The sequence below is a fragment of the Fusarium fujikuroi genome, chromosome FFUJ_chr09 (genome assembly GCF_900079805.1).
Source record: "Fusarium fujikuroi IMI 58289 draft genome, chromosome FFUJ_chr09".
NCBI classification, from domain to species: Eukaryota; Fungi; Ascomycota; class Sordariomycetes; order Hypocreales; family Nectriaceae; genus Fusarium; species Fusarium fujikuroi.
In genome coordinates, this window is record NC_036630.1 from 2,449,028 (window position 1) to 2,472,443 (window position 23,416).

General features: G+C 48.4%; 7 protein-coding genes; 1 reads left to right on the forward strand and 6 right to left on the reverse strand.

Annotated features, from left to right (window-relative positions):
- Window positions 1-46: 46 nt before the first annotated feature.
- Window positions 47-2,193, reverse strand: FFUJ_09386 (related to Mitochondrial outer membrane protein IML2; the record flags this gene model as incomplete). XM_023568717.1 has 2 exons in its annotated part: window positions 47-320; window positions 368-2,193. The coding sequence occupies 2 exons, from the start codon at window positions 2,191-2,193 to the stop codon at window positions 47-49; spliced, it is 2,100 nt and encodes a 699-aa protein (XP_023435871.1).
- A 2,687-nt stretch (window positions 2,194-4,880) lies between these two features.
- FFUJ_09385 (uncharacterized protein) lies at window positions 4,881-5,695 on the forward strand (the record flags this gene model as incomplete). XM_023568719.1 has 2 exons in its annotated part: window positions 4,881-5,094; window positions 5,145-5,695. 2 exons carry the CDS (start codon window positions 4,881-4,883, stop codon window positions 5,693-5,695), a joined length of 765 nt encoding a protein of 254 aa, XP_023435872.1.
- A 113-nt stretch (window positions 5,696-5,808) lies between these two features.
- FFUJ_09384 (uncharacterized protein) lies at window positions 5,809-6,573 on the reverse strand (the record flags this gene model as incomplete). Its single annotated transcript, XM_023568720.1, has 1 exon — window positions 5,809-6,573. One exon carries the CDS (start codon window positions 6,571-6,573, stop codon window positions 5,809-5,811), a length of 765 nt encoding a protein of 254 aa, XP_023435873.1.
- Window positions 6,574-7,245: 672 nt separating this feature from the next.
- Window positions 7,246-7,959, reverse strand: FFUJ_09383 (uncharacterized protein; the record flags this gene model as incomplete). The annotated part of the gene is made up of 1 exon (XM_023568721.1): window positions 7,246-7,959. The coding sequence occupies one exon, from the start codon at window positions 7,957-7,959 to the stop codon at window positions 7,246-7,248; it is 714 nt and encodes a 237-aa protein (XP_023435874.1).
- Window positions 7,960-8,649: 690 nt separating this feature from the next.
- FFUJ_09382 (related to lactate 2-monooxygenase) lies at window positions 8,650-9,936 on the reverse strand (the record flags this gene model as incomplete). Its single annotated transcript, XM_023568722.1, has 1 exon — window positions 8,650-9,936. The coding sequence occupies one exon, from the start codon at window positions 9,934-9,936 to the stop codon at window positions 8,650-8,652; it is 1,287 nt and encodes a 428-aa protein (XP_023435875.1).
- Window positions 9,937-10,516: 580 nt separating this feature from the next.
- On the reverse strand, window positions 10,517-12,942 carry FFUJ_09381 (related to pathway-specific regulatory protein nit-4; the record flags this gene model as incomplete). XM_023568723.1 has 6 exons in its annotated part: window positions 10,517-11,246; window positions 11,293-11,683; window positions 11,730-12,272; window positions 12,322-12,689; window positions 12,740-12,828; window positions 12,877-12,942. The coding sequence occupies 6 exons, from the start codon at window positions 12,940-12,942 to the stop codon at window positions 10,517-10,519; spliced, it is 2,187 nt and encodes a 728-aa protein (XP_023435876.1).
- Window positions 12,943-13,841: 899 nt separating this feature from the next.
- Window positions 13,842-22,720, reverse strand: FFUJ_09380 (uncharacterized protein; the record flags this gene model as incomplete). XM_023568724.1 has 2 exons in its annotated part: window positions 13,842-16,954; window positions 17,029-22,720. The coding sequence occupies 2 exons, from the start codon at window positions 22,718-22,720 to the stop codon at window positions 13,842-13,844; spliced, it is 8,805 nt and encodes a 2,934-aa protein (XP_023435877.1).
- Between the last annotated feature and the right edge of the window lie 696 nt (window positions 22,721-23,416).

The window sequence follows — 23,416 nt, forward strand, 5'->3', positions numbered from 1 at the left end:
GCCATCTAAGTGTACAAACTCCCATCCGTCCCATTGCTTGTTCCATCTATTTATATCCCATCTTCTTCGCAAACCAGCTGAGCGTCTCAATGCCGCTCTGTACTCTCATGCCAATTCTAGTGTCCAGCACAAAGGTCTCCCATACCTTGGCGACATCCATTTGCTTCACACACTCGTCGTACTTTTCTCGTCTGTACGCCGCGATCTCATCCGGTGTGCCCTCGGGAGGATTGCAGCACTCTGACCATGCGATGGCGCCTTTTTCGTACACTGCTGCGGCGAGGACGTAGTCATCCTTGGTCGGGCCCTTAAATGCGAGACTGACCTTGTTAGACGGAGCAATGTGAAATGTGAAACTTGAACTTACCGGTCAAACTTAAAGACATGCGTCTCCAACAATTCCCTCGCTTCGACGAACTGTTTCTGATTGCGGAATAACGAGGCGCTGATGAGCGCCCAGGCTCCCATCTCATCAACCTCAGCCTTGATCTTATCCACAACCTCCGTCTTAGCAGTACATCTGTCCCAACTGATCCCCCCAGCTGCTTTCTCTAGCTCAGCGGGCCCCATGCGCTTGATGGTGTTCCACATGTAACTCATTTCCAACGCGGGACTGGGCCCAATCGCATCAGCGAGATCGACGCCAAAGCTCTTAGCGCGGTCTTCCCACTTCTGTATCTTTCGCTGGACAAACACCTCGAACGGCAACTGGCGCGCCATGAAGCGCTTTTTACCCGCTACACCTGGCGCCTTGCGCAGGTATTCTTCCGCTTTGACTTTTTGGCGGCGCGCCTCATCCTTGTCTCCCGCGGCAACGGCGTCGCGGTAGAGTTCGACGGATGCGATGCCTGCCATGTAGTAGTACAGTGCGTGACTCCAGTCGTTAAGCTCGAGGCATCGCATGAAAGAGTCGCGCATAAGAGGCCAGTCCTGAATGGCCATTGAATTGAGCGAGAGTTCAAAGTTGTTGAGTGCGGTAACCTGCTTCATCTTGGACTCGCCGCCGGTGGTGAGGACTTCAACGGCTTTGGGGAGATCACGCTCATTGCTGTGTAGGCGCGCCTCTTCAATGAGCCAGAGTCGCGAGTCGGGGTATCGAGAGCGCATCGATGCGAGGAGCTTCTCGCATTTTTCTCGTGGAGGCCCGACGATTTCAGCGCCCTCGTCAAAATCTTTTGCATCGGGGAGAATGTCGACTGCGCCGAGGAGAGCGTTGTAGTAAGATAGCAGGACAAGACCGGCAATGGCACCGTTGACGTTGGCGTAAGCAGTGGAGCGCCAGAGCATACGAACGCCGCGCTCACGATCACCACGGAACCCGACGACGGACAGAAGACGAGTGAAAGCGGGAGGAACTAGGGTCAACATGAGAAGGATCATACCAAAACACATGTTGGCCCCGGAGTGGACAAAGATGTCGAGAGGGTTTTCAAGAAGAACAGAGTCGGACTCTGTAGGCTTCGATCGAGCCTCACGCAGAGGTGCACCTTCATCAATCTTTTCATCTTCAGTGGTTGACGAGCTTGAAGAATCTCCGTTCGCAGGAGTCTGTGTTCCAGAAGCTGATTCAATATCAAGCTTTTCCATGCTCTTATTCAATTCGGTAACAGGCTTAGCGGACAGCGATGCCTCTGAAGTTGATTGAGGCATATCCTTGAGTGTTTTCGCCTCAGCCTCAATAATCGCATCAAGCGTCATGAACGCCTTTCGAAGCTTAAGAAAACTCTTCATCGCGTCAATGAGACTCTCATGCAAAACACCCACCACAGCGCCCATGAGCTGCGTCTCCGCACGAACGAGCTCGAATTCTGTGCCAGGAGGATACAATTTACTCCCCGCACGAGCCTTGCCATGCTTCTGAGCCTTTTTGTAATCCGCCCAGGCCTTGGCTTCACACTCATCGAGCTTGGTGGTAGTTTCGGTCATAACGGCTTTTTCAAAGCCCAGCACGGAGCGCATGAAGATGGTGACTGCCAGGCCTAGCTGGTGAAAGGACGAGTCTCCTGTCTGCAGCTTCTCCCATGCTCCGTCAATATCGTCGTTCATGATGAGACCGCAAGATGCCATGGCGTCGTCAATGTCCTCCATCTCTCGGGCCATGGTATCCTTGGTGGTGATTGAACCGGCATCGCTGTTGGCCTCAGTGGCGGGCGTCGCGGTTCCAGATCGGAACCAACCCGCTAAACGACTCATTGTGATTAATGCGTAGAGTCTAATTGACTAGGTGAGATTGCGATGGAAGGCTATTCTGGTGATATACGTGCGAATTGATGCTGAGCCTCGAATGCTGACGTCTTAGGCTGAATGAGGGATCTTGAGCCCCTCTTTGTGGCGTTTACCCTGATGCTGACAGGCGAGATGGGACCATCCGCTTTAGATTTTGTGATGATAACATGCAGATTGAAGATAGTCCGTAAGAATGAAGCTTGGATATAGGAAGTGAGAGGTTTTTGAGGTTGAGTGAGAGAAAAAACCACTGGTAATGCTGAGATCAAAAATTCAGTTCCACCTCATAGATAGCTTCTGCTTATGCAGGTAAGCTAAGCCTCCTAAGCTACTTGCCCCCACCATATCCGCGGAGTTTAGGCGGGCTTTCGCATGAGCTCGGGGCCAATCGGAGCCTGAGACTGACATCATTCAGTTGTTGACATAACTCCAGGTTTGGATAAAGATCTTGTGCTTTATCCAGTTTGATCAAAGAATTGTACTAGTCTTCCTGCCATCATTCTCTTATTTTTGACTTTGTGACGTTGCATGCAAGCTCGTGAACGTCTTGTTTATTCACCGGCTCGTATCTTATCTCCGCCCTGAGTCAATTGCCACGTAAAGTAGCTTGTTGACGGATATCGGAGAACAAGAGGGTCCGTCGATTTTATGGCCCGGCTTTTTCGGATACTCGGAACGGACGAGTCTCCCGTGCTTATGCTATAGATTACCGAATTAATGGCCAATGATGATCAAAAGTATTGAACACTCTATGCATGAAGTCCGATGCCTCCGCTGTGATCAAGTTGCGTCATTCAGTTTGCGGTTCGTTGAGTTCCCAGGCCTCGAGAGCCAACGAACCCAAACGATCAGTGCCTCGCCCCATGCTTGTCAGACTAACCGCCTCAATGGTAAATGATGAATGGAATACCCCGGTACTCATGTTTGGCAGCTACGGCTGTTGATACAGCTGTATCTGGTCTCTGGAGTGCTGTGTTGAAGTTTAAGCCAGCTATGAATTTCTGGATGATGATCGATGTCTCCGGACATTGTATCTTTTCTGCTCGGCTGGTTCTGCGGAGCCACAAAGGAAGGGAACAAGGCTTTCGAAAGAAACATTCGACGGGGTTGAGCCTTAGTCTTCCTAGCCACCCTCCCACTTATCGCGTGCTATGGTGTTTCTTGTAGCATGCGTGTATGTTGCTGACTGCATTGAAAAACATACCCCCTCATGGAGCGCATCATGTAGTACCACAGTGTTGAGAACTATGCCGTGATTCTAATTTTCAATCTTTCAGCAACGTTACAGCAACTTTGAAAATAAAAAAGGCCGTAAACAAACCTGAGTTGAGACACATCCATGAATCCTCTGGTGTTTAGGGTATTCAACTAAGAGATAGACGTAGCCTTGATAGGGGAGAATGCGAGGTGTTTGGGTTAGACATGTAAAGCTTGTTACCTACCCAAGGCAACAGCACTAAGGATATAGACAAAGAGATAGTAATGGCTAGGTAAAGGACGCCACCAGTGAATGATCCGCAGCGATAATGAGAGTCCGAAAGAGGCTGAGTTTGTTCCGGAAATAACTCAGGACGGCGATGCAAGTGATGCTAACCCGATACGGTTAGCTGAAGTCGATCGTTTCAACAGTTGGAGGCTCTGGACTCCCAGAATCATGTAACTTCACTCATCTCCGGGCACAGGAATCCTTTCCAATAACAATGTGAAGCATTCTGCTGCGTTGGAAAATGAGATAGAAACCTAACGTGCCATGAAGCCTGTCGTATTTGATAGTAGGTGCAGCGTACTTGGTCAAATACCAATGTTTCCAAGTCTCGGGACCGAGAAGGATCGCAACAGGGATGACGAGAGCCAATCACACAAGCGCTAAGTCAGATCCCCCAACTTCGCCCGCATTACTGATAACAAGTGAGACATGAATGCGAGATGTTACGAGGGGGAAAGTGAGAGACTCGACACTTGTCTGAGCGTTGCTAGTACTACCAAATGTTTAATTACCTCCGCCTACAGAAGGTCAGGAGGTTACAGCAGGACAAACCTTCAAATCTTGATAACACTCGGTAATGTGAGCTGAGTGAGATGAAACATCTGTGAAAGGGTTGTCGATCCTAGTGCCTTGAAACCAAGGGGCTGAGGCACTGAAGGAGGCGGGCCTCTCATTGGACTGGGCCATTTAGTGATCATCTCACTACCACCTTTCCAGGGATGGTCCATGTTGATGACTTGTTGTCTCCTGGTGAAGATTCTGATTTCGGCGACTATGTGAAGGACGCTTTGAAAGTTTGCTGTAATAACCACCGAAAAGTTTGTATCTCAAAGATCCCCGCATGCCACAAATTATACAAACTTCATTTGAGGATGGTTTAATCCGCAATAAGTCCCGTCTACACAGCCTGTTGACAACGGGGGCCAATATCTGTCTAACACACCAAGCCACTTACTAGCGGAGACTAGATGAATGGCGAGGCTCATTCCCGCTTCTTAATTAAGGACACTTGCAGGATGTCGATCCCTGTAATGCATCCATTGCGTCCACCACTTGGAGGATCGACAAGTAAGCTATAAGATGTAATAATCCTTTGTGTCGCGTGTCGTCTTTTCTTCGCTCCCTTTTCTCTTCCGCACCATAGAGTTGCGTTATTATAACGTGAAAGATGGCGACTCGACGATTGCTTGCCATACTGGCATTTCTATCCTTCCATCACGTGGTGACCGCTGCATTCACGAACCCGCCACCGAGCGACTCTAGCATAAATAACCCTCACTATAAGCTGGGGGAGGAGATCAAGATCACTTGGGAGACGGATGCGGAGTTTACTGATCTTACGATGTGGCAAACCGATACTGGGAAGAGATACAACCTGCAATGTAAGCCTATTGAAAGTCAGTGGTGGACTGTTGGTTGACCCGTGTTTCAGCAAACAGCAAATCGAAGGAGTACATATGGATCGCATCATATCAAGGCATCGACCCCGCGGACGGAAACTCTTTTAGTCTCTGGCTTTTCAAGACTGGCGACACAGGGGCGCTTTTTGCGAGTCATACATTCAACATCACCGATCCCTCGTCCGCAACAACGTCAGCGCCAACGGGTACGCGAACAAACAAACCGAACACCAAGACAAAGGCCAGCGAAGCAAGTGAGACGGAGACGACTGCGGCAACTGCTTCGTCGACAAAGGAGCCGTCGTCTGGGCTATCTACGGGTGCAACCGCCGGAGTGGCAGTAGGCGCTGTCGCTGGAGCATTTCTCATTGCTGGTGCTGGGTTCATGCTCTGGAGAAGACGGAGGAGCAATAAGGCTGTACCGTCGACAATCACGGCAGAAGAAGCACCGAAATATGGATATGCACCGGTCGAAGCACCGGGTGATAACGCTGCGAGGCATGGACCGTGGGAAATGGGAGGGTCGCCTACGCACTTCACCCATGAATTACCAGCTGACAGCACGGTACAGCATCGAATATGAACGGGGATAGGAGCATGGAGTCTGTATATATACCATCTATTTATTGTTATTTATAGAAACCTATGAGCTTGAAATTGTCTGGCATTCTCCTTTACTATTCTGTGCTATAAGCTTCAGCTATCAGAACCAGCCTTGATTGAGAAGCCAACCGTCTTCTTCCCGGTCATATCATAGTCCATATCTTCAGGAACAGTCCATCCAAACAAATCAATCAGCTTCTCCCTTATATTCTCATAGTTTGCCCCGATTCTCAAGACACGTTCATTATTCAAGTCCAAGATAGTCCCGGCCCTCCCATACAGATGCCACTTCTGCCGACCGTAATTAACAACCAAATCTGCTGCTTCAATAATCTCCGGCTCAATGTCCTCCACTCGAAATTTCTGCCCCTGATCCGTCAGGTTGGCACTGCTGCCAACTATTACTAAACCGTTCTCATCGTTGAGACGCGCAAGTTCCCGTGAGAAAGGGCCTTCGCCGATGGCGAAACCTAGAGTACCGTTCTTGACAACCCGGTCAACATTCGGGATGAGCTCAGTCGCCGACTCTTTTAACTTTCCGATGAACGCAACCGTCAATCCTAATTCTTCTGTGAATGTTCGAACGATGGTGTATTTGTCATCTGGAACATCATATAGTCGCGTGAGAAGGTCGTATGTTCCGATGACACCCATGGAATGCCCTGCTTTACGCTTCTTGGCGATAAAGATACGCTCGATTGCATCGGTGGTTGCGGCCATCATGCCGTATCCGACGTCGGTTGGGGCGATTATAACGCCGCCCTTTTTCAAAACTTCGAAGGCCCTTAGAGCGTCCCGTTTGGCATCTGGAAGCTCGCCAGGCCGTGGTGTCACTCGATCTGAGGCGTTGCTGATCATTTTGTCGATGGAGCGCACAGTAGTAAGACTAGTTGAGACTAGTGGCTGTGAGCTTATGATTATAACGAACTCGAGAGTGGTGGGGGGAAGTGCAGATGTTTCTATGAAATTTATAGTCAAGAGGCTCTGAATTGGGTATGAATGAAGATCAAATATTCGGAAAATAAGCACTACTCACTTAGCTTATATATTGATACGATTGAGTCAATCATGTGATAGTGACGCCCTCACTTTACGTAGCCATTTTGACAAATCTGACACCGGAACGGACGGCATGCAGATCAATTCAACACGTCTGTCAAAAGGACGCTATATTGAAAATAGTACACTTGAATGCACCCAAAATGTCTGATCGTTCCAAAAGTTCCGAGTCAAGCCAATCCTTTGGTTACCTGCATGACTAAAGTACGTGCAACTACAGCATCTTTTGGCGTTTTATGGCGTTCGTACGGAGATAAGTCGACAACTCCGTTTATACTGCACGGTGACATTGAGCTCAGGACCATAAACAGCTCGCGGAGGAGCCTTCAATTGCAATCTAGATAATAGAACATTCTGAGGCTTATTCAAGTCTCAAAAAGCCAACATCTTTACTCCAAACACCTACCATAGACACTAAATGAGTAAAATAACAATCTTACCATTTCTTTCTTATCACACTTTGATCTCCTTCTACTGATCCTGCATCCGTTCAGCTCGCTTCTGTTCCGCATGGGCCTTGCGATAAGACGCAATCAACTCCCTGAGAGTCATAGAACCTTTAGGAAGACGCGACTCACTATAGATGTCATCGTCCTTAGCTGGAGAACCTTCCGTCTCTTCGACATCCACAAACTCCTGCACTCCTTCGCTTGGACGACCCTCATCCTTCTGGGTAGCGTGAGTCTCGTCCATCTCATCAGCGGTGATATAGTCGTCTGAATCATCGTCTTCAAGAGTCTCACCCATAGCTTCAGCAGCCTCTCGAGCCTCTGTCTTTTTCATAATCGCAATCCAACGAGGCAAGTTCCTCTTCATGTATCCCAACACTAAGCCTTCCTTCTTCTCCCAGTTATAAGGCCAACTCTCTTCCCACGGAACCTCAGCTCGGCGCTTAGAAAGACGGACTAGGTCATCCACCTCGACACCAATCTCGATAAGCCTTTTAACCGCGGCATCGTGCTGGGCGGGATCATGAGTCTCGAGATGATTGATGAAACGGATGATCTGACGAGCACCGAAGCTGGTGTTGATGATTCGCTTACGGCATGGCTCGTAGTCTGTGTGATCGAGGGGGTAGAGAGATGTTTTGGAGAAGGTATGATCCTCGTCTAGCTCAATGGGGCTAGGGAGACAGAGCAGAGAAATGTGGCTGCTTCCACTGATGTTTCGGCTGTGAGACGACATGGTAATGTATGGTGTTAGAGTGCCAATGATATGAATTCGGAAGGGGTCAGTAGTTGGTGACTCAATTCTGGAGGTTAGAGAAGCTTGTTGATCTAAGACGGCGTTATGGTCTCGAGTTGTCCTTTATAAGAAAAAGCCCTTGGGAATATGGTCTTTGTCACATCGTCTGAACAAAGTAAAGCTAGAACAAACGGACAGTTACAGATCATGCCAGTGGTAGTTAGAAATGCGAGATCTGTTCATGCATGAAAGCAAAGAGGGAACAAAGAAAAAGTGGAAAAGGACACGGAACACAAATACAAGTCTTCAATGACGGAGGTAATGTTTTTGCATGACAATAAGAGTGCAAGCGGCTTGTGGAAAGGAAGAACAATGGGGCAGAGGACCTCAAAGTGAACATTTTCAGCAAAGCGAGAATCGACAGGCCAGTGTTGAGATCGGATTCCCTCGCTTTTGTCCCTTGTGCGCAAACAGACTTGGACCGTTTTATTCGAAGTCCACCATACTGTAGAATGAGATACTGCATGAAATCAGTCAGCCTTGATAGACCTATGGATGGATTAAGATTGCGGGAGATTGATTGAGTTTCAGCCTGTAAGAAATAAAAAATACTTCTTCTATTCAAAATCTAGAATAAACCGATTTACCGTAAACATTTAATGTCTCGTCCACAATTAATAAAACCTTTCGTTACACAAGATCACTCTCCTTCACCAAGATATCCCGGTTTAACTCACTAATATCCCTCAGTCCAGCCAAGTGCATGTTCATAGTCAAATCACCACACAACGCTCTTAGAACATGCCTCACACCATCCTCACCACCTAACGCCAACCCATAAGCATAGGGCCTTCCAACAAGAACACACTTCGCTCCCAGGGCAACGGCCTTCATGATATCAGCACCGCACCTGATACCACTGTCAAAGAAGATATCAAGCTTATCACCGACAGCATCAACAATTCGCGGAAGCATACCCAAACTGCTCGCTCCACCATCTTGTTGACGACCGCCGTGGTTGCTCACCACAATCCCCTGAACACCAGCCTCAACACACTTCTTGGCATCGTGAACACTTTGTATTCCTTTGAGAACAATAGGCCCGTCCCAGTGCTTCTTTAGAAATTCAATGTCTTCCCAGGAATGGGAATGGCCGGGGAATACGATCTTGGCCCACTCTCTGGCCGCGTCACCGAGACTAGCTCCAGCGGATCCGCCCTGAGCCGCTTGATAGACTCCACTAGCTGCATCAGTGATATCATAGCCGTGCTTCTCCCTGAACTTCATTTGGAAAACAGGATCTGTCAGACCGATTTCGACGCCGATGTGGTCTGGGTGGATGAAAGGGTTGTAGCCGTTGTCCAAATCACTCGGACGCCAGCCCAGGACGTAAGTGTCAAGGGTGACGAAAAGAGCCGTGTAGCCGGATGCTTTGGCACGCTTGAGCATTGAGATGGTGATGTCGTCGTGTTCGTGGCTAGGCCAGTAGAGTTGGAACCATCGAGGCGCATCCTTCCCATTCGCAGCTGCAACATCTTCAATACTAGTGCTTGAAGCTGTGCTTAGTGTATAGGGAACTCCAAGAGATGCAGCGGCTCGAGCAGTAGCAGCTTCGCCTTCAGGGTTGAAGATTTTCTGAACTCCAATGGGTGCAATTGCCAACGGGAAGGGAAGCTTTTGCCCAAGAACTGTGGTAGAGGTATCAGAGAACTGCTCATTGCCATTCTCATCCTTGTGACTTGGCACAAGGCGATTCGGAAGGATGGACCAGCGAGAGAAAGCAGTCAAGTTGTTCCTGTACGTTGAGCCACTGCCACAATTTCCGTGGATGTAGCCCCAAGAAGTTGCCGAGAGTGTCTCTTTCGCCAAAGGCTCCCACTGCGAGGTTTGGAAAGTAAACGCAGGACGAGCAAAGTGAAGACCAGCGTCAAAAATAGATTTCTCGTAACCGAGAACGTCAGCGCTTGGTGATGCCATGATTAATGCGAGTGGTTGCTTGCTGATGTTTGTATTTGGAAGCTGATGGGTGAAACATCTCTCCAAGAAAATGCAACTATGGTATTATATATATTTCCAAACATGCTTCTGACCTCGGTTATCGTGACCATTGCATCACAGAAGATCCATAATACTGTCACCGAAAATTCTAGTGTTCAGCCTTACAGGTGCAATGATGTAAATTAAAGCGGTTCGATCGGATATCTCGGACCGGACAAGTGCCCGCTGCATCGGCTTTCCACCGATGTTCAACCTTCAGCGGAGGCTAAAATCCGCGAAAGAGCCGCTAAGACACTAGCTTTTTGAGCCTCATTCGATATGATCGTTTGAAATTCATTATTCGAGATTATGGTCGTTTATTGCCAGGTTTTGGGTGAACGTTTTGCTATAAACGGTCCGATTGGCATGACGTATAGAAGTTGGTACAGATACCGGACGGGCATGAGAGATCTAATTGTGATATTCTAGCAGCTGATAGCTCCCGATTGATGTGAATTGAATTGGATGCCAAGATAGAGTCGGCAATGCCTAACAAGGTTACGTTATTCAGACTGCTGACCTAAGAGGTACTAGAGTCGAACCCGAACAAGTCATCAAACACCATCATATCCCGACTCGTAAGTGCCTCATCTCCAGTGCCATAGTGGTTGAAGCCAGGCTGAGGCATCGGTACAAAGTCCTCCTGTGCCAGAGGGGCTTCGAACACAAAGCTTTGCATGATCCGATCAATGTCAAAATCGGAAACCTCCAGGTTAGAGAAGTTAACTGCCGTGTCAGGCGTTGGCTGCTGCGTGACTGACACGTCGGGCTCTTGGTACGTGATGTCAGGACCAATTTCAGATAGATCAGATAAATCAATCTGTCCCAGGTGACCGTCTTGACAGCTTGTCGGTTCTATCGCCACAAACTCCCCGACGTTGACTCCCAAGCGGTTCATAATACCAAGAAGAATCTTCATCGTTCGCTTTGGGGCGTGGCACCACGTCTGCTGTTCGGATAAAATCTCCAAGCAATTTCTGAGACACGCATGCGCTTGTGATCCTGGACTTTTCTGCGCCGCCATACGCACATGAATGGTTGCACTCACGTACGTGGCATACGATATAAAGTAAGGCGCTGTACGAAGACAAAAGTGCTGCTTGAAAATTTGAAGAATCTGGTGGATCTCTATCGCAGCTGTGACACAGTTGAAGAAGGCTTCAGGCGCGACTGTTGTAGAGGCGGATGTCAGGTGGCCTTCTGAAAGAAAAGGACGATAGATCAAGATGATGAGGGAGTTAAACAATGATCTGCTCAAGTTAGTGCGTGCACAACAGAGCCAAACAACAAACGCACAGCAGTGACAGATTGTGGGGAAGGATGTTGGAGGAAGTAGGGTCGTTCAGATCAACTCTCAGACACTCCGGCAATCCATCCTTCCAAGATTTCAGATCGTGGTGAAGCGACTGTGCAGACTGCCATATTTGATCAGCAGTCTTTGTGGCGCTTCTCTCCGCATAAAGAGCGCAAAGAATACGATCCATGATAATGCTGAGTCCGCAAAGTTGCCCAAACGTGGAGACACTATACGTCGGACAATCCAACTGAGACGGTTGAGCAGAAAACCCTCGGGTATGAAAATCCTCCAGTTCTTCATATTCATCGAGAAACACGATCGGTACACGGTTGTCATGTTCGCGTAACCGAGTTGGACGGCCTTGGTAGATAGACTGCACCTTGTCCGAAACTAAAAACATCAGCTTGAGAAGTTCTGTGGGTGTTTGAATACCTACTGAATGTCGCCCAGAACACGCGATGCTCGATCTCTATATCCTCAGCAGATAACTTCTTTGAAGATCTCCGAGCTGGGCCATCGATGTGCAAACCCAGATCGATTATCATACTAATCGCGATACCTAAGTAATGCCATGAGAGACTCCTCTCGTTACACCATGAGAATAGCGCATCAGAAACGACCAGTAGCGCCTGGATGGTGGTTATTTCACTGTTGAACAACACCTGAGAGCCACAAGCATGCAAGGCTTGTTCAAACTTGATGCGATATGGACGCCCGATGGAATTCAGCCTGCCGGTGTTTCGGAGAGCGGCTGCGTCGACTGTATGCATAGAGCCAGCAAAGAGCATGGCTGTGAGGAGGAGGTCGGAGTAGTAAGGACCGTTGCACGCCATGTCGCGCATAAAGGCTGGTCGATACACGATAGAGCCAATGTAGTGCTGGCGGTTCCAGAACTTGGAAAGAAGATCTATACCGACTTTGGGGCTGATGTCACCAAAGTCCAGTTTTCCTGCTCTGAGGTTGACCTTTTCAAGTTGACCTGATTTGAATGAGCATCTAGAATTGAATCTCGAGTGATATATACTCACGTTGCCTAGTTGTCTCTGCCAAAAGTTGGTTCTTGGCAATCTCGTCGGAGCTGGTTATACGAGACGAGTCTCTGGCAGTCCCTATGTGTATAGCTCCGCTGGAAGGGCCATGAAACGCGGCACCCTCGGGTTGCCCGATCGATAAGTGGTAAGAAGGAGAGGCAGCTTGCCCCTTTGCTTGATAAGTCTGATCGTTAATGATGTTCAGCGTAATTGTAGATTCAGTGGGATTCGGGGTTTCATCCAGATGGTTTCCTTCTTGCTGAGTATCGGAATGCACGCTGCTCAACTCCGGACTTCTTGAACACAACTGATCGCGTAAACGAGCATTTTCCTCTTCTAGTTTCTGTATGCGCGCATTGGACGGCCTGCTCATGCATTTTAGCACTAGCCCTGCATGACTTCTTTGCAATTTTACCTAGCCTGAGCAGTTCTCTGAGAATATGTACATTCAATGGCCCGACCCTGGCAATTTTCGCACTTTGGCTTCGCGTTGTCACAACCAAGCTAGACAAGGTCAGCAGATAAGTCGCATCATAATGAATTTACTGCTACCTTTCGCCTTCGGCAAAAGTCGCAAGCGGCAGATGCGCGCTGGGATCTACGTTGAGATGTTTTCATGATGGCGGGACGGATGTTGACGGGCCGTGGTGCTGAAGGAAGATGATGGTCCGCTCACCAGGGGAGGTGAGATATTTTGAAGATGACATAAGCGGACAGACACTTCCCGCCACTCCACCTCAAAGTAAGGTAAGGTATACTTTTGAATTTTATCATGGCAGACTGCCGTCTAATATTGATGCGATTCTAATACATAATAATTTCTCTGTACTTTGCATTTGACTAGATCCCAGGAGACTGGTTATCCTCTAAGTTGGTACAGCAGCAGTTCGATGCTTCCGAATTCTAAAGCTAATGGCCGCGAAGTGAGCCCAGCTATATAGGATCACCGATGCGTCTCCAAAGCGCCTGAACAATCACAAGCAGCGCGTTCGAGAAGTCCTATATCAGAGAAAGACTGAGATAAGCAAAACTACCGTTCTGCAGTGATTCGTTCCACAGCTTGAGCACGAAACTACCTACGTACGTTAGGATGTATGAAGCTGGGGCTTTGACCAAGTTGCAAGCGAAGAGCCCAAGAGTGGGGTCAGTTCAACCAGCCAGAGCACAGTGCCTCGGTCTTTTGGCTTAGCCTGTAGGAAAATATTCGAAACAATCCTCCACTTCAAGGAATGAATGCTCGGTAATTAATTTCCTTTTAGCTTTAAACCCTCCTTACCAACGCGGCAATAAACAATTTTATCTCTCCCCTATCGTTATCCTATTTAGGATGCTTTTCATGGTCTAGTGCCATGTGAATAATCGTGATTCCAGCTTTACAATTGCGTCTCTTATTGTGTGTCCTGTGACGATCCTGAAATAGATTCAACCTTCATTTCTATTTCTTTTCTATTTCTTTTCCATTTGTCTGTTCTTTCCATTTCAGTCAAACATGCAATAAGGCACGTGCCACACAAAAACTAAAGAGCATACCTGTTATCGAAGTCATCCTCAACCAAACGCACTCCTTCAATAACCCTTCCCATGTCCGTCTTGTCAATAGTCCCACAGTCCTGCCTGACCTTTTCCAGAAGCTCCTTCAGAAACATCGCAGGGCTCTTGGTAAAACCACATTGACTCCCACTACCACCAGCAGCATCGTCATCCAGCCTGTCCCATGCCAAACAAAGCATGTCACAGACAAGCTTGTAGTCGTCATAAGACGACAGATAAAGCTGCCCAGCAAAGAGATTGAGAAACGTAATGATGTCTCTCGGTATCTCCTCCACGACCTTCTTCCCCACGGAACACAGCTGAAGGTCATCCACCGGTCGAAAGGCAAGGTTGACCCTCGGCGCGTAAAGGTGGAGAGCAACATATTCTGACTCTTCGATAAGCGGAAGAAAGTGCTGCGCCTCAAATGGACTTATGACCACTATTCGAGGAGCACCCTCCTCGTTCTTACCAACCAACACCCACTGTACAGGACGTTGATAAGAGTCCAAGAAGTTCTTCCCACCAAACGCACCTTTGACAGTATGCGCAAAGTCCATACTCACCCATACCGTCTCAGGGAACTCCTTGACGTCGAAGTGGACAGCTGCTGAAGTCTTATTCAGACTTTGGAACGCGGGTTTCATTACAGCTCGGAAGGCGGTGGAGGACTCTGGGAATGAGCCATCTGCTATCCACTCCTGCAAAAGCCTGTTGACACTATGGGTGTCGGGCTTCAGGGCCGGGACCTTTTCGACTTGTCGCTCGTGTTGTGTTTCTGGGGCCAGCTCTCGTTCTTGTTCCTCCTGCAGAGAGTAAGTGCGTAACCTTTCCAGGCCGAACTCTTCGCATGGGGACTTGAAGACCTTTGCGACGGAGTCATTCAGCCCTCCTGTGAGTGAAGAAAGGTCGGCCAGACCTTTCTGGGGAAAATATCTTTCCCTCAAGCTCTGTCCCTCCTCTTCGAGAAACTCATCCGGCTTGATGTTCTCATCAGAGAGGCGGGACCAGAGGGCTTCTTGCTTAAAGAACCTAACGCCCTGCGTAATCCACAGTGGCATAGCCCTCTTCAGGTCAAGGCATGTCTCAGTGATAGCCCAGCAGAGGACATCAGAAACAGAGATGCTTCTGTTGGGGGTACTTTCACCCTTGAGCTGAACAATCTTGTGCTCAATCTCCCACGGAATGCAGAACTCCACTGTCTGTCCCTTACCCAGCTTGCGCATCCGCATACAAGCTTGAACCAACCTATCTTTCGTCAGACCAGCACCCAGAGTGACCACAGCACGATACTCGGCGGGAAGCTTCAGGTCCGTTCCGCGGGTATGTGCCTCATCCAGAAAGACGAGACATAGATCCAGCTGCTGGGAGAACGGGGAGGTCTGGAAGTCTTCGATCTTGCCTGAACGGTCCATAACAACACTTTCGTCGCTGTCATTGAAGAATACCGCAGCTTGAGTGGAATCTTGATCCTGATAGCAGGCTAACCATCGCTTGGCAAACTCCTGGTTGGTAAGATCAACGACTTGGGCGCCAACGTCGAGAATAACACGGGTATTAGGGCTCATATTGGACACCATCTGCAAAAGAAGACTGCTGTCGAAAGTGGTGCCCTTTGCTTCTTGGGGCATTAATGAGATTCCATTCTCTGGCTGGAGTAGGTATTCTAGAATAAGAGCATTTATATGCTTCTGCTCAGGTAGGTCGAGCTGTTTTATATCGAGTGGCAGAATATATCGCGAGTCGTTGGTCTTACTAAATCCTGTAGTAGGGTTATCCTTCTTCTTACTAAGGTCCCAATTAGAAGCTGACAGCTTGTGAGGAAATTCTTGGGACTCTTTTGCGAATACCAGATGACATAGGTAGTAATCAACCGCCGCTTTAGAATATCGCATATGGAGAAAGATCTCAGTAGTGCACTGCACCCGGTCCCTCAAGTTGACTCCTTCCAAGTTCCTGAAGGCTTGTGGTAGCGATGGTGCAGTCTTGACCCAGTCTTGATACTCCTGAGTGGCACTGTCCGATCTACTCAGTAACTCAAATGCCGCGAATAAAGCGTCATCGTCGAGACCACTGTAGTAATAACTCAAACAGGTGAGCGTGATCACCACGTCAGGTTGACTAAACTCCGATCGAGGTGTTGGGTTATCCTTTGCCCGGAAAGGCACAGCCAGTTTGGTTATCTTCTCTCTGTTATGGTCCACACCGTAGTTTACTCTCCACCGTTTACCTCCCAGTGCGAAAGAAAGAATTCCCCCAGCGAAGAGTCCCCGGAGAAGGAGTATGTTTCTACTCACCGTTTCGCTCCGGAGGGAACTTTTCTCCACAGCCTCTATGTCGGAGGCTGTTGGCTCAGCCTGAGAAATATATCGTTGTACTGCATCTCGGATCCGTTTGGGCTGGCGTGCGATGGGGAAACCGGCCATACCAGTCTCGCAGATCATCTCAGTGACACGGTTGAAGATTTCAGCTTCAGCGTTAGGTCGTAGAATTCGTAGGCGAGGATATCTCCCAACATGCCGGGCGTCAAATTCGATGGAATACGGGTACTTGGACTTTATCTCAGGGCCGAACTTGGCAATGAGGCCCATGACTTCCTGGATGATAACCCATCTATCGGGGCTATGTTCGATCGGCCGTTGCTTTCCAAGAGTGTAGATGAGTTCGAACTTGACACTGAAATTCTCATCGCTCTTGTCGACGATATCTCGAGAGGAACGATCAAAAAGCTTTCTTGTCTGCGACATTGCTTCGGCCACTTGGATGTCTCCGCGGATTCGAAATTCTAACTCCATCAGTTGGAAAGAAAGCAGATGCTCTGGCTGCACCATCAAGACACCACCCTCCTGGGTGCACCGTTTCATGAGACACTGGATAGTGTTTGCCGTTTGCAGATCCATCTTGGTGTCTCGAGAGAACGGAAGCATATACACCGGCCGATCAAGGAGTCCTGATAACTTGGATATCAACATCTGATGCATCTGCTTAGCCTGTGGCTTTGCGACAATGACTCTAACAAGTTTCGTCCTATCTCCAAGAGCTGTGGCGACAATGGGTACGATGACTGTTGACTTGCCTTCGCCCATGTTGAGCTGCATCACTGAGTTCTTGTCACCAGGGGATTAATCATCTGTTCAGCGATCTGCTGCTGTACATCGCGGATCATGATCTCACTTTCGCATTCCAGTAGTAGCCATTCTGGATGGTCAAAGGGACACCAGCTTTGATGGCCACCGTTTTCGAGCTCACGAATAAGATCGACGTGACTGGACTGGAACCGAATTAGACGTTTGGCTCGTTGTAATGAAGTGAGCGCAGTTCCGTAGTGGATTAGACTTTCCTTCCATCCAGCAGAAAGGACCTTCCATTGGGCTGGTCTGAGTTGCTGTAACATTTGAGTGGGTGACATCCTAGGAAGAAATCCAGCTTCTTCAAGGATAGTATACATCGCGTGTGAGAGTTTACTTGAAGACGGGAGGGAAGAGAGCAGAGTCTCATGAAGCTTTGTTAGGTGAGACTCGCATCTCTCCAAGTGGTCTTGAAGTAAGCTTCGGAGCTTTCGAAGCTGATGCCCCTTCAACTCAGATTCGACATGGCCATCTAAACTCGAAAGACTATCCTTTAGCTCCCTCAAATACCTGTGCTCATAGTCAAGCTTGGCTTTGGAATCAAGGTTGTTAATGATACTACTGAGCTTGTTGCTCTGTCTGTCCCTCTCCGAGTTCACCAGAAGCTGACCCAAGGCCGGAGGAGTCCTATGATGCAAAACGCCCAAGGATGAGAAGAGATCTGACGTAGCCACAAATCTTGACACTGGTCTGTTGGTGGGAATCAACGTCCTTGGTAGTACTAGTGACACCTGTTTGAACTCGCCCGGTACGTCTTCTCTCATGTAACCAGCTACTACATCCAGATGCTTCCTCAGGCGAAGGTTCTTCAGCCACTGGTGCCACTTTCCAAGGGCACTTTCCATGGCGGGTCCCATCCTGATATACGACGTCAATTCCATGTATGGATCTTCCGGCTTTTTCGGATCCTCAGAAGGCCATTGACGTTGCAGGTGTTTCACAAACGTATCAATGGCTTTAGCGCTTCTCTTTCTGTAGTCGTCTCTTCGCCTCTTTCCAACATCGCTGCTCCTCTCATCGAAACGACGAGCAGATATAGCATCGGGGCTGCTTGCGTAACTAACTACAAATGGTGCTATCGCGGCTCGCAAGTCCTCGTCTCGAATTTGACAGCCAGCTGTTAGATTGTATGAAGATGCACCGAGTGGTTTGCAGTCAGCCATTGATCGGAACTGGGTGAGCAACAGCAGCGCCTGGCCAACTTGGGGATCGTACTCTGAGGAATACGACATTGTGGCCATCCACATCATCAGCTCGTACTTGTCGAACCAGGTGACTGACTTTTTGTATGAATTGTGAAGCTGGAACCATACGGACGATAGGTATGATTCTGGGCCTTGTAGCCAAGATGAGTCGTAGTCGATTCTGCTTTTAGGCAAGATCTCCTTAGTGTGTACGCGCTCGTCGCCGCTCATGAGACTGAAGAGAAGATGGCCAAGCCTACCAGATACTGGTCTTGAAAGGGTGCAGGACTTATTGTATACTCGGTACGCCATCTCCACGGTGCGTGTAGACCTTTCGAGCGATTTGCTCTTCTCCCTTGACGCGTATCTGACATCCTGTTTCGTAGTAAAGTCTTCTGCACCAAAGCCAGAGACTCGAGTTACAGATGTTCGAAGAATAGCGCGATCTACCAACTCTTCTATCGAGCGGTGTTGGTCTATGATTGGGACAGGGTTCTTGGGAAACAGGAACTGAACTTCACGATATTTCTTCAAGATATTTCGAACCTCCTTCCCATATCTGTCATCTTGGATGTTGTAGCTCAGGTCATTCCGCCACCGTACCCTCTGCATCTCCCGTCGATCAGCGGGATAGTATGATCTCTTTGGTGATAATTGGGCAATGTTCGACAAAATTGTATACGTCGATTCTGAGAATGCCGTAGGAGTTCTGACTGAGGCGGAACCAAGAATAGCGAGAGCTTCTTCGGTTCCAGTGCGCTGGAGGAAGGGATCCGGGAGACAGTATGATGTCAGAGCGTGGAGGTAGGCAAGGTACAACTTGCTTTCTACCTTGTCATTGGGTACGATCCTGCGAAGAAGGGGATCTAGTCTATAGGTTTGAACTCGACTTGCTGCCTCACGATCAAGAGTGACTTCGACGTGGTTCTCGACCCCGTAACCAGTAGACATTTGACAACTAGCGTTTCCTTCGGGTATGATGACCGACCTGATCTGAGAATCATGGGAATTTCTTAGAACGAGTTTGTTCTCAAGGCCAATGAGGGTTCCAATGGCTTGGTTTTGATCAACCTCCATATCCCGAAATTGACGAGACTTGATGTTGGATGTCTTTGATCTGATCATGAACTCAAGGCGGAGCTTTGGTAGCTGGACCTCAAGCTCTTTGCTTTGTTGATGGAGAACCAGATGTAAGTCCGAGGCAGGCTGAAGTGGTGAGAAGATACGAGAGATTCTCTGCCCAAGCTCACTCCATGGACTTACGAGCACACTTTCTTTACCAAGTGATAACTTCCATGTGTCACTGTCCTTTCGTAAGTGCCAAATATCCTTCTTCATGCTTGGCCAAGGGTCATTGACGTGGCAGAACCCAACCTCTCCCGACGCATCCTCAAGCCAATGAACGTGACTATCGGTGAAGTCATCGGGAAGTAGGCCTTGGAGGTTTATCGACGGTATCAAGTCCAGCGTCGAGCCGTTCTTGGAAAGACGCACAAGAAGGTCGTCAACCCCCTTTTTTGTCTGCATACCAAGATGCACCGTGTACCCGTGGAACATCTTGGTCGCGCAGAAACTCATACCTGGAAGGTTGCTCGGCATGACTTCCATTGTCGCAGACCCGAATAGCTTCTGATACTCTTGGCGAGTCTCATACTTCTGGGGAAGTCGTGAAACAGGCGATCCATTAACCAAAAACTGTCCTGTGAGAAGGCTGACGTGGACTTGGAGGTTTCCAGTAATTTCCGTGACCCAATGATCAGAGATCAAGGACCACTCACCCTCTCGTGCAAAATCAGGCCATCGTCGCTTGATAGCCATGTCAAGGCATGAACTTCTCTTGGAGGTTATTTCATTAACCAGAATGGGTAGGGATCTATGCATTGTGATTTTGTACCGGTCGAGCATGATGCCATACAGTGCATCCCCCTGTAACTGTTGAAAGTCGGCACTGTTATGGACGATGATCGAGATTTCCAATAGTATCGCCACTTGCTGTTCATCAGCCAATACCTGTTCAAAGTGGTCACCTTCCGAATTGAACGTCTCGATGCAGACAAGGGCAATGTGCACTGCTGCCTCGAGAAATTCCTCCCGTTGCGTGCGATGCTCAATATCCTGGACCTTGCACAACAGATGCATTCCCCATTTGTAAGAGTTCTCTCGGCACTTTTCGATGAGTTCCAGAATTTGTGTTGACAGGGACTTATCAGCTAGAGCAAGTAGCCTAGTGGCCAAGCAGGTAAAAGAGCACAGTGAGGTGTACGACTCCCAATTCTCCTGAACCCTTGACACGTTCTCATTCAAGTACTTCAGAATCTGCGAACCGAATTTCACCTCTGTCGGTCGAGTATGCGCATGTCTTGTCGGCTCATCCTCATCAAACGGCCCAGCTTGCAACATCATCTGGAGTAGAGATAACGCAGTCTCTGGCTTATTGAAGTCTACCGTCGGCATAGCAAGCTGTGTAAGGATGTTCATCCACTGGAGGCGATATCCGCAAGGAAAAACAGCTAAAGCCTTAAACTCCCCAAGCGACATGTACTCTGGACACTCGAACTGGCTCGCGATGGCCTGGTTGGGTGTTTCCCCGTTCTCACAAAGCCATGTTCGAGCCATGAATCTTTGCAAGGCATGAGCTCTCGCAGGGAGGTTGATGGTACAGTGCTTTGAGATCTCTGTCGTTGGTTTGAAGGTAGACAGGAAGGTATTTCTAGAACTATCGTGATATTGAAAGCGGAGGCCGTTATTAAGACAGACATCAGCCTCGGTACAAGTTTCGATAGATTTCTGATTGCGGTGTGTTTGAGAGTGTGGTTTAATCTCAGAGAGGAGTTGCACTCTATGCCGCAGGGACTTACACCAAGAACTGAGGGGTTTATAAGTCGTCAAGGGAAAGGAAGCACGTGGGTAGTCTCCCGCGCTAGACGATTCGAATTTAAGGATGTTATCCAGGAAGTAAACCGTAGCATCTCGCCATACAGCAAAACTGACGGGTACATCCATTTCAAAGACAGACGTTTGAGCTTCCAGTTCATCTGCTGGGAGAGGCCACTCATGAGGGTTGAATTTGAGCTTCTTTGCCTTGGCGGGGAGAGCACAGCGCGCGCACTTGTTCTTGGTATGAACGTAGTACTCCACGTCGTGTTCAACCTGAAGGACCTTCTCGCATGGCATGTCGTCGTACTTCTTCATGATATCGTTGTACTTTGCTTTGAGTTTCCGGAACTGCTGTAGCTTCTTATCGCGGTCTATTTGTGCACTACGCTCGATCTGTTCTTTTTTCTCTTGGAGCTTTGGGAGTTGTCGAAAGTACTCAACGGCGAAAGAAAGTCTCTGGCCGTATGATAGGAGCGCTAATAGCTTTAGTTTTCCGGAGGAATCTTCGAGGTACTCTTCCAATCGATGGAGCCTTTCCATGTCTTTCTTCGAATGGACTAAGAGATCGCTGAACACTTCACGAGGGATTTCATTGCGGTACTTCAACATCAAAGGGTTGTGGTGGACAGCCATCTTATCAATAGCTACCCAGGTCTCACCGAGAGTAAGGAGCATCTTCGACATTCTCTCGGGTCGTCCGGTATACCATCTATCCGCAGACATATGGTAGTGCTCGAGCAGTGTGTTCAGACCGTGGCATGATTGATCGCTGTTTAAGTGATGTTCAAGCCATGTGCTGAGATTATTCTCTACCCAAGCCTCAACAGCTGCGAGCTCGAAAGATATGTTGTCATTATTGACAGAACCATTGACTCCAGGGAGAGTAAAAGGGTCTAGGGCCAAAGCAATGGGCTTGGCCTTGAATTCTTTAGCTGCTGATAGTTGCTGCCGCCGGGGAATAGCTGCGAGGAAGGTATCGAGTTCAGGCAACGAGAAGTCGGTATGCTCTTCGAACTTGAACTCAGCTAGGACACCGAGATCAAGTGGCTGTTCGTTTCGTTGCTGGATATTGATCCACCTCTCCTCCAAATTTCTCGAAGCCGATGAGACGATACCCTTGATAACATGAAGCCATGGCCCATCCTTGATATCCCCCAGCTTGCAAAGCCGTCTTGAGATCTTGGCCATCATCAAATGAATAATCTCACTAGATGACGACTTCTCACAGGCAAGCTGAAGAGCCTGAGCTATCAAGAACACCATAAAGCGCTTGTACAACTCCTGTGATCCTTGTGGATGGCAGGCCAGGGTGAGCTGGACTCCCACGCGAAGAAGAAGCCACAGCGGAGATCTCGTCCACGGATCTCTGCTTTTATTCCACGAAACTTCCTCGCGCGTTCTCTTCTGAACGGCCTTGATCTCAGTAGGTGTCCCAGCACCTCGCAGAAAGCTTGTCAGCAGCTCGGTGACGATACGAGGATCTGTTGTGTCGCGCTCCTCATTGTGCATCTGCTGTGCTTTCTTCACTTTGGGCTGCATTTCTGCTACGGCTTGATGACTCATTTTGACAAGAGTTTTAGCAAAGACCTCCTGGAAGGAGGAATCGTTGAAGTCTTTGTCGGAGACTTCTGCCGCGGTGGCAGGGAACTCGCGAATAAGGCAACCTTTCGTCGCCATAGCTGCCCTGTTGGTAGGCGAGAGCTCAAATGTCTCGAAGGAATATGAGCTCTCTAATCGTTGGGTGATTAAACCTGCATTTTGTTCCGTGATATGATACATTGAGGCGGCGTCCACTGTTCATGAGTCAGTAGTGATGGGAGATGTCGAGTTTCTTGCAGGGGAAGAATGTTGTAGAAGGAATGTGGGAGAAGCTGGACTTTTTATAGTATAATTCCGAAAAGTAAAAAACGTGGTGAAAGGGAAAAATGTTGATGTGAAAGTTTGTCTAATACATGCTATGCCGTTGTGAGTTCTTCAATATGAGGATTTCGAATGCCACCGTGATCATTGGTTGAAAAGAAAGTAAACTTTGTTCACATCGAGAAAGGATTCAAACTGGGATATAGACTGTCGAGTGGCCAATAGCGAAATGGATTAAGCACTGTCAATATTGGTCCAAAGATATATCTCAGAACTCGAGTGTCCTTAATTTTACTGCTTTTAGTCGAGGTGTACTGCATATTATCTGTTTTATATACCTGGGAATATATCGCCTTATTGAATGTATAAACAGTACAAACCTTGCCCGTGAAGTTTATCATGCGACAGGGCATTTCTTTTACTTTTTGAATATTATTTAGTGATGTTATATACTTCCATTTCACAGACAGGCACTTTTGTAACTCGATACCAAAGTTTCAAGATAGAGTTTAG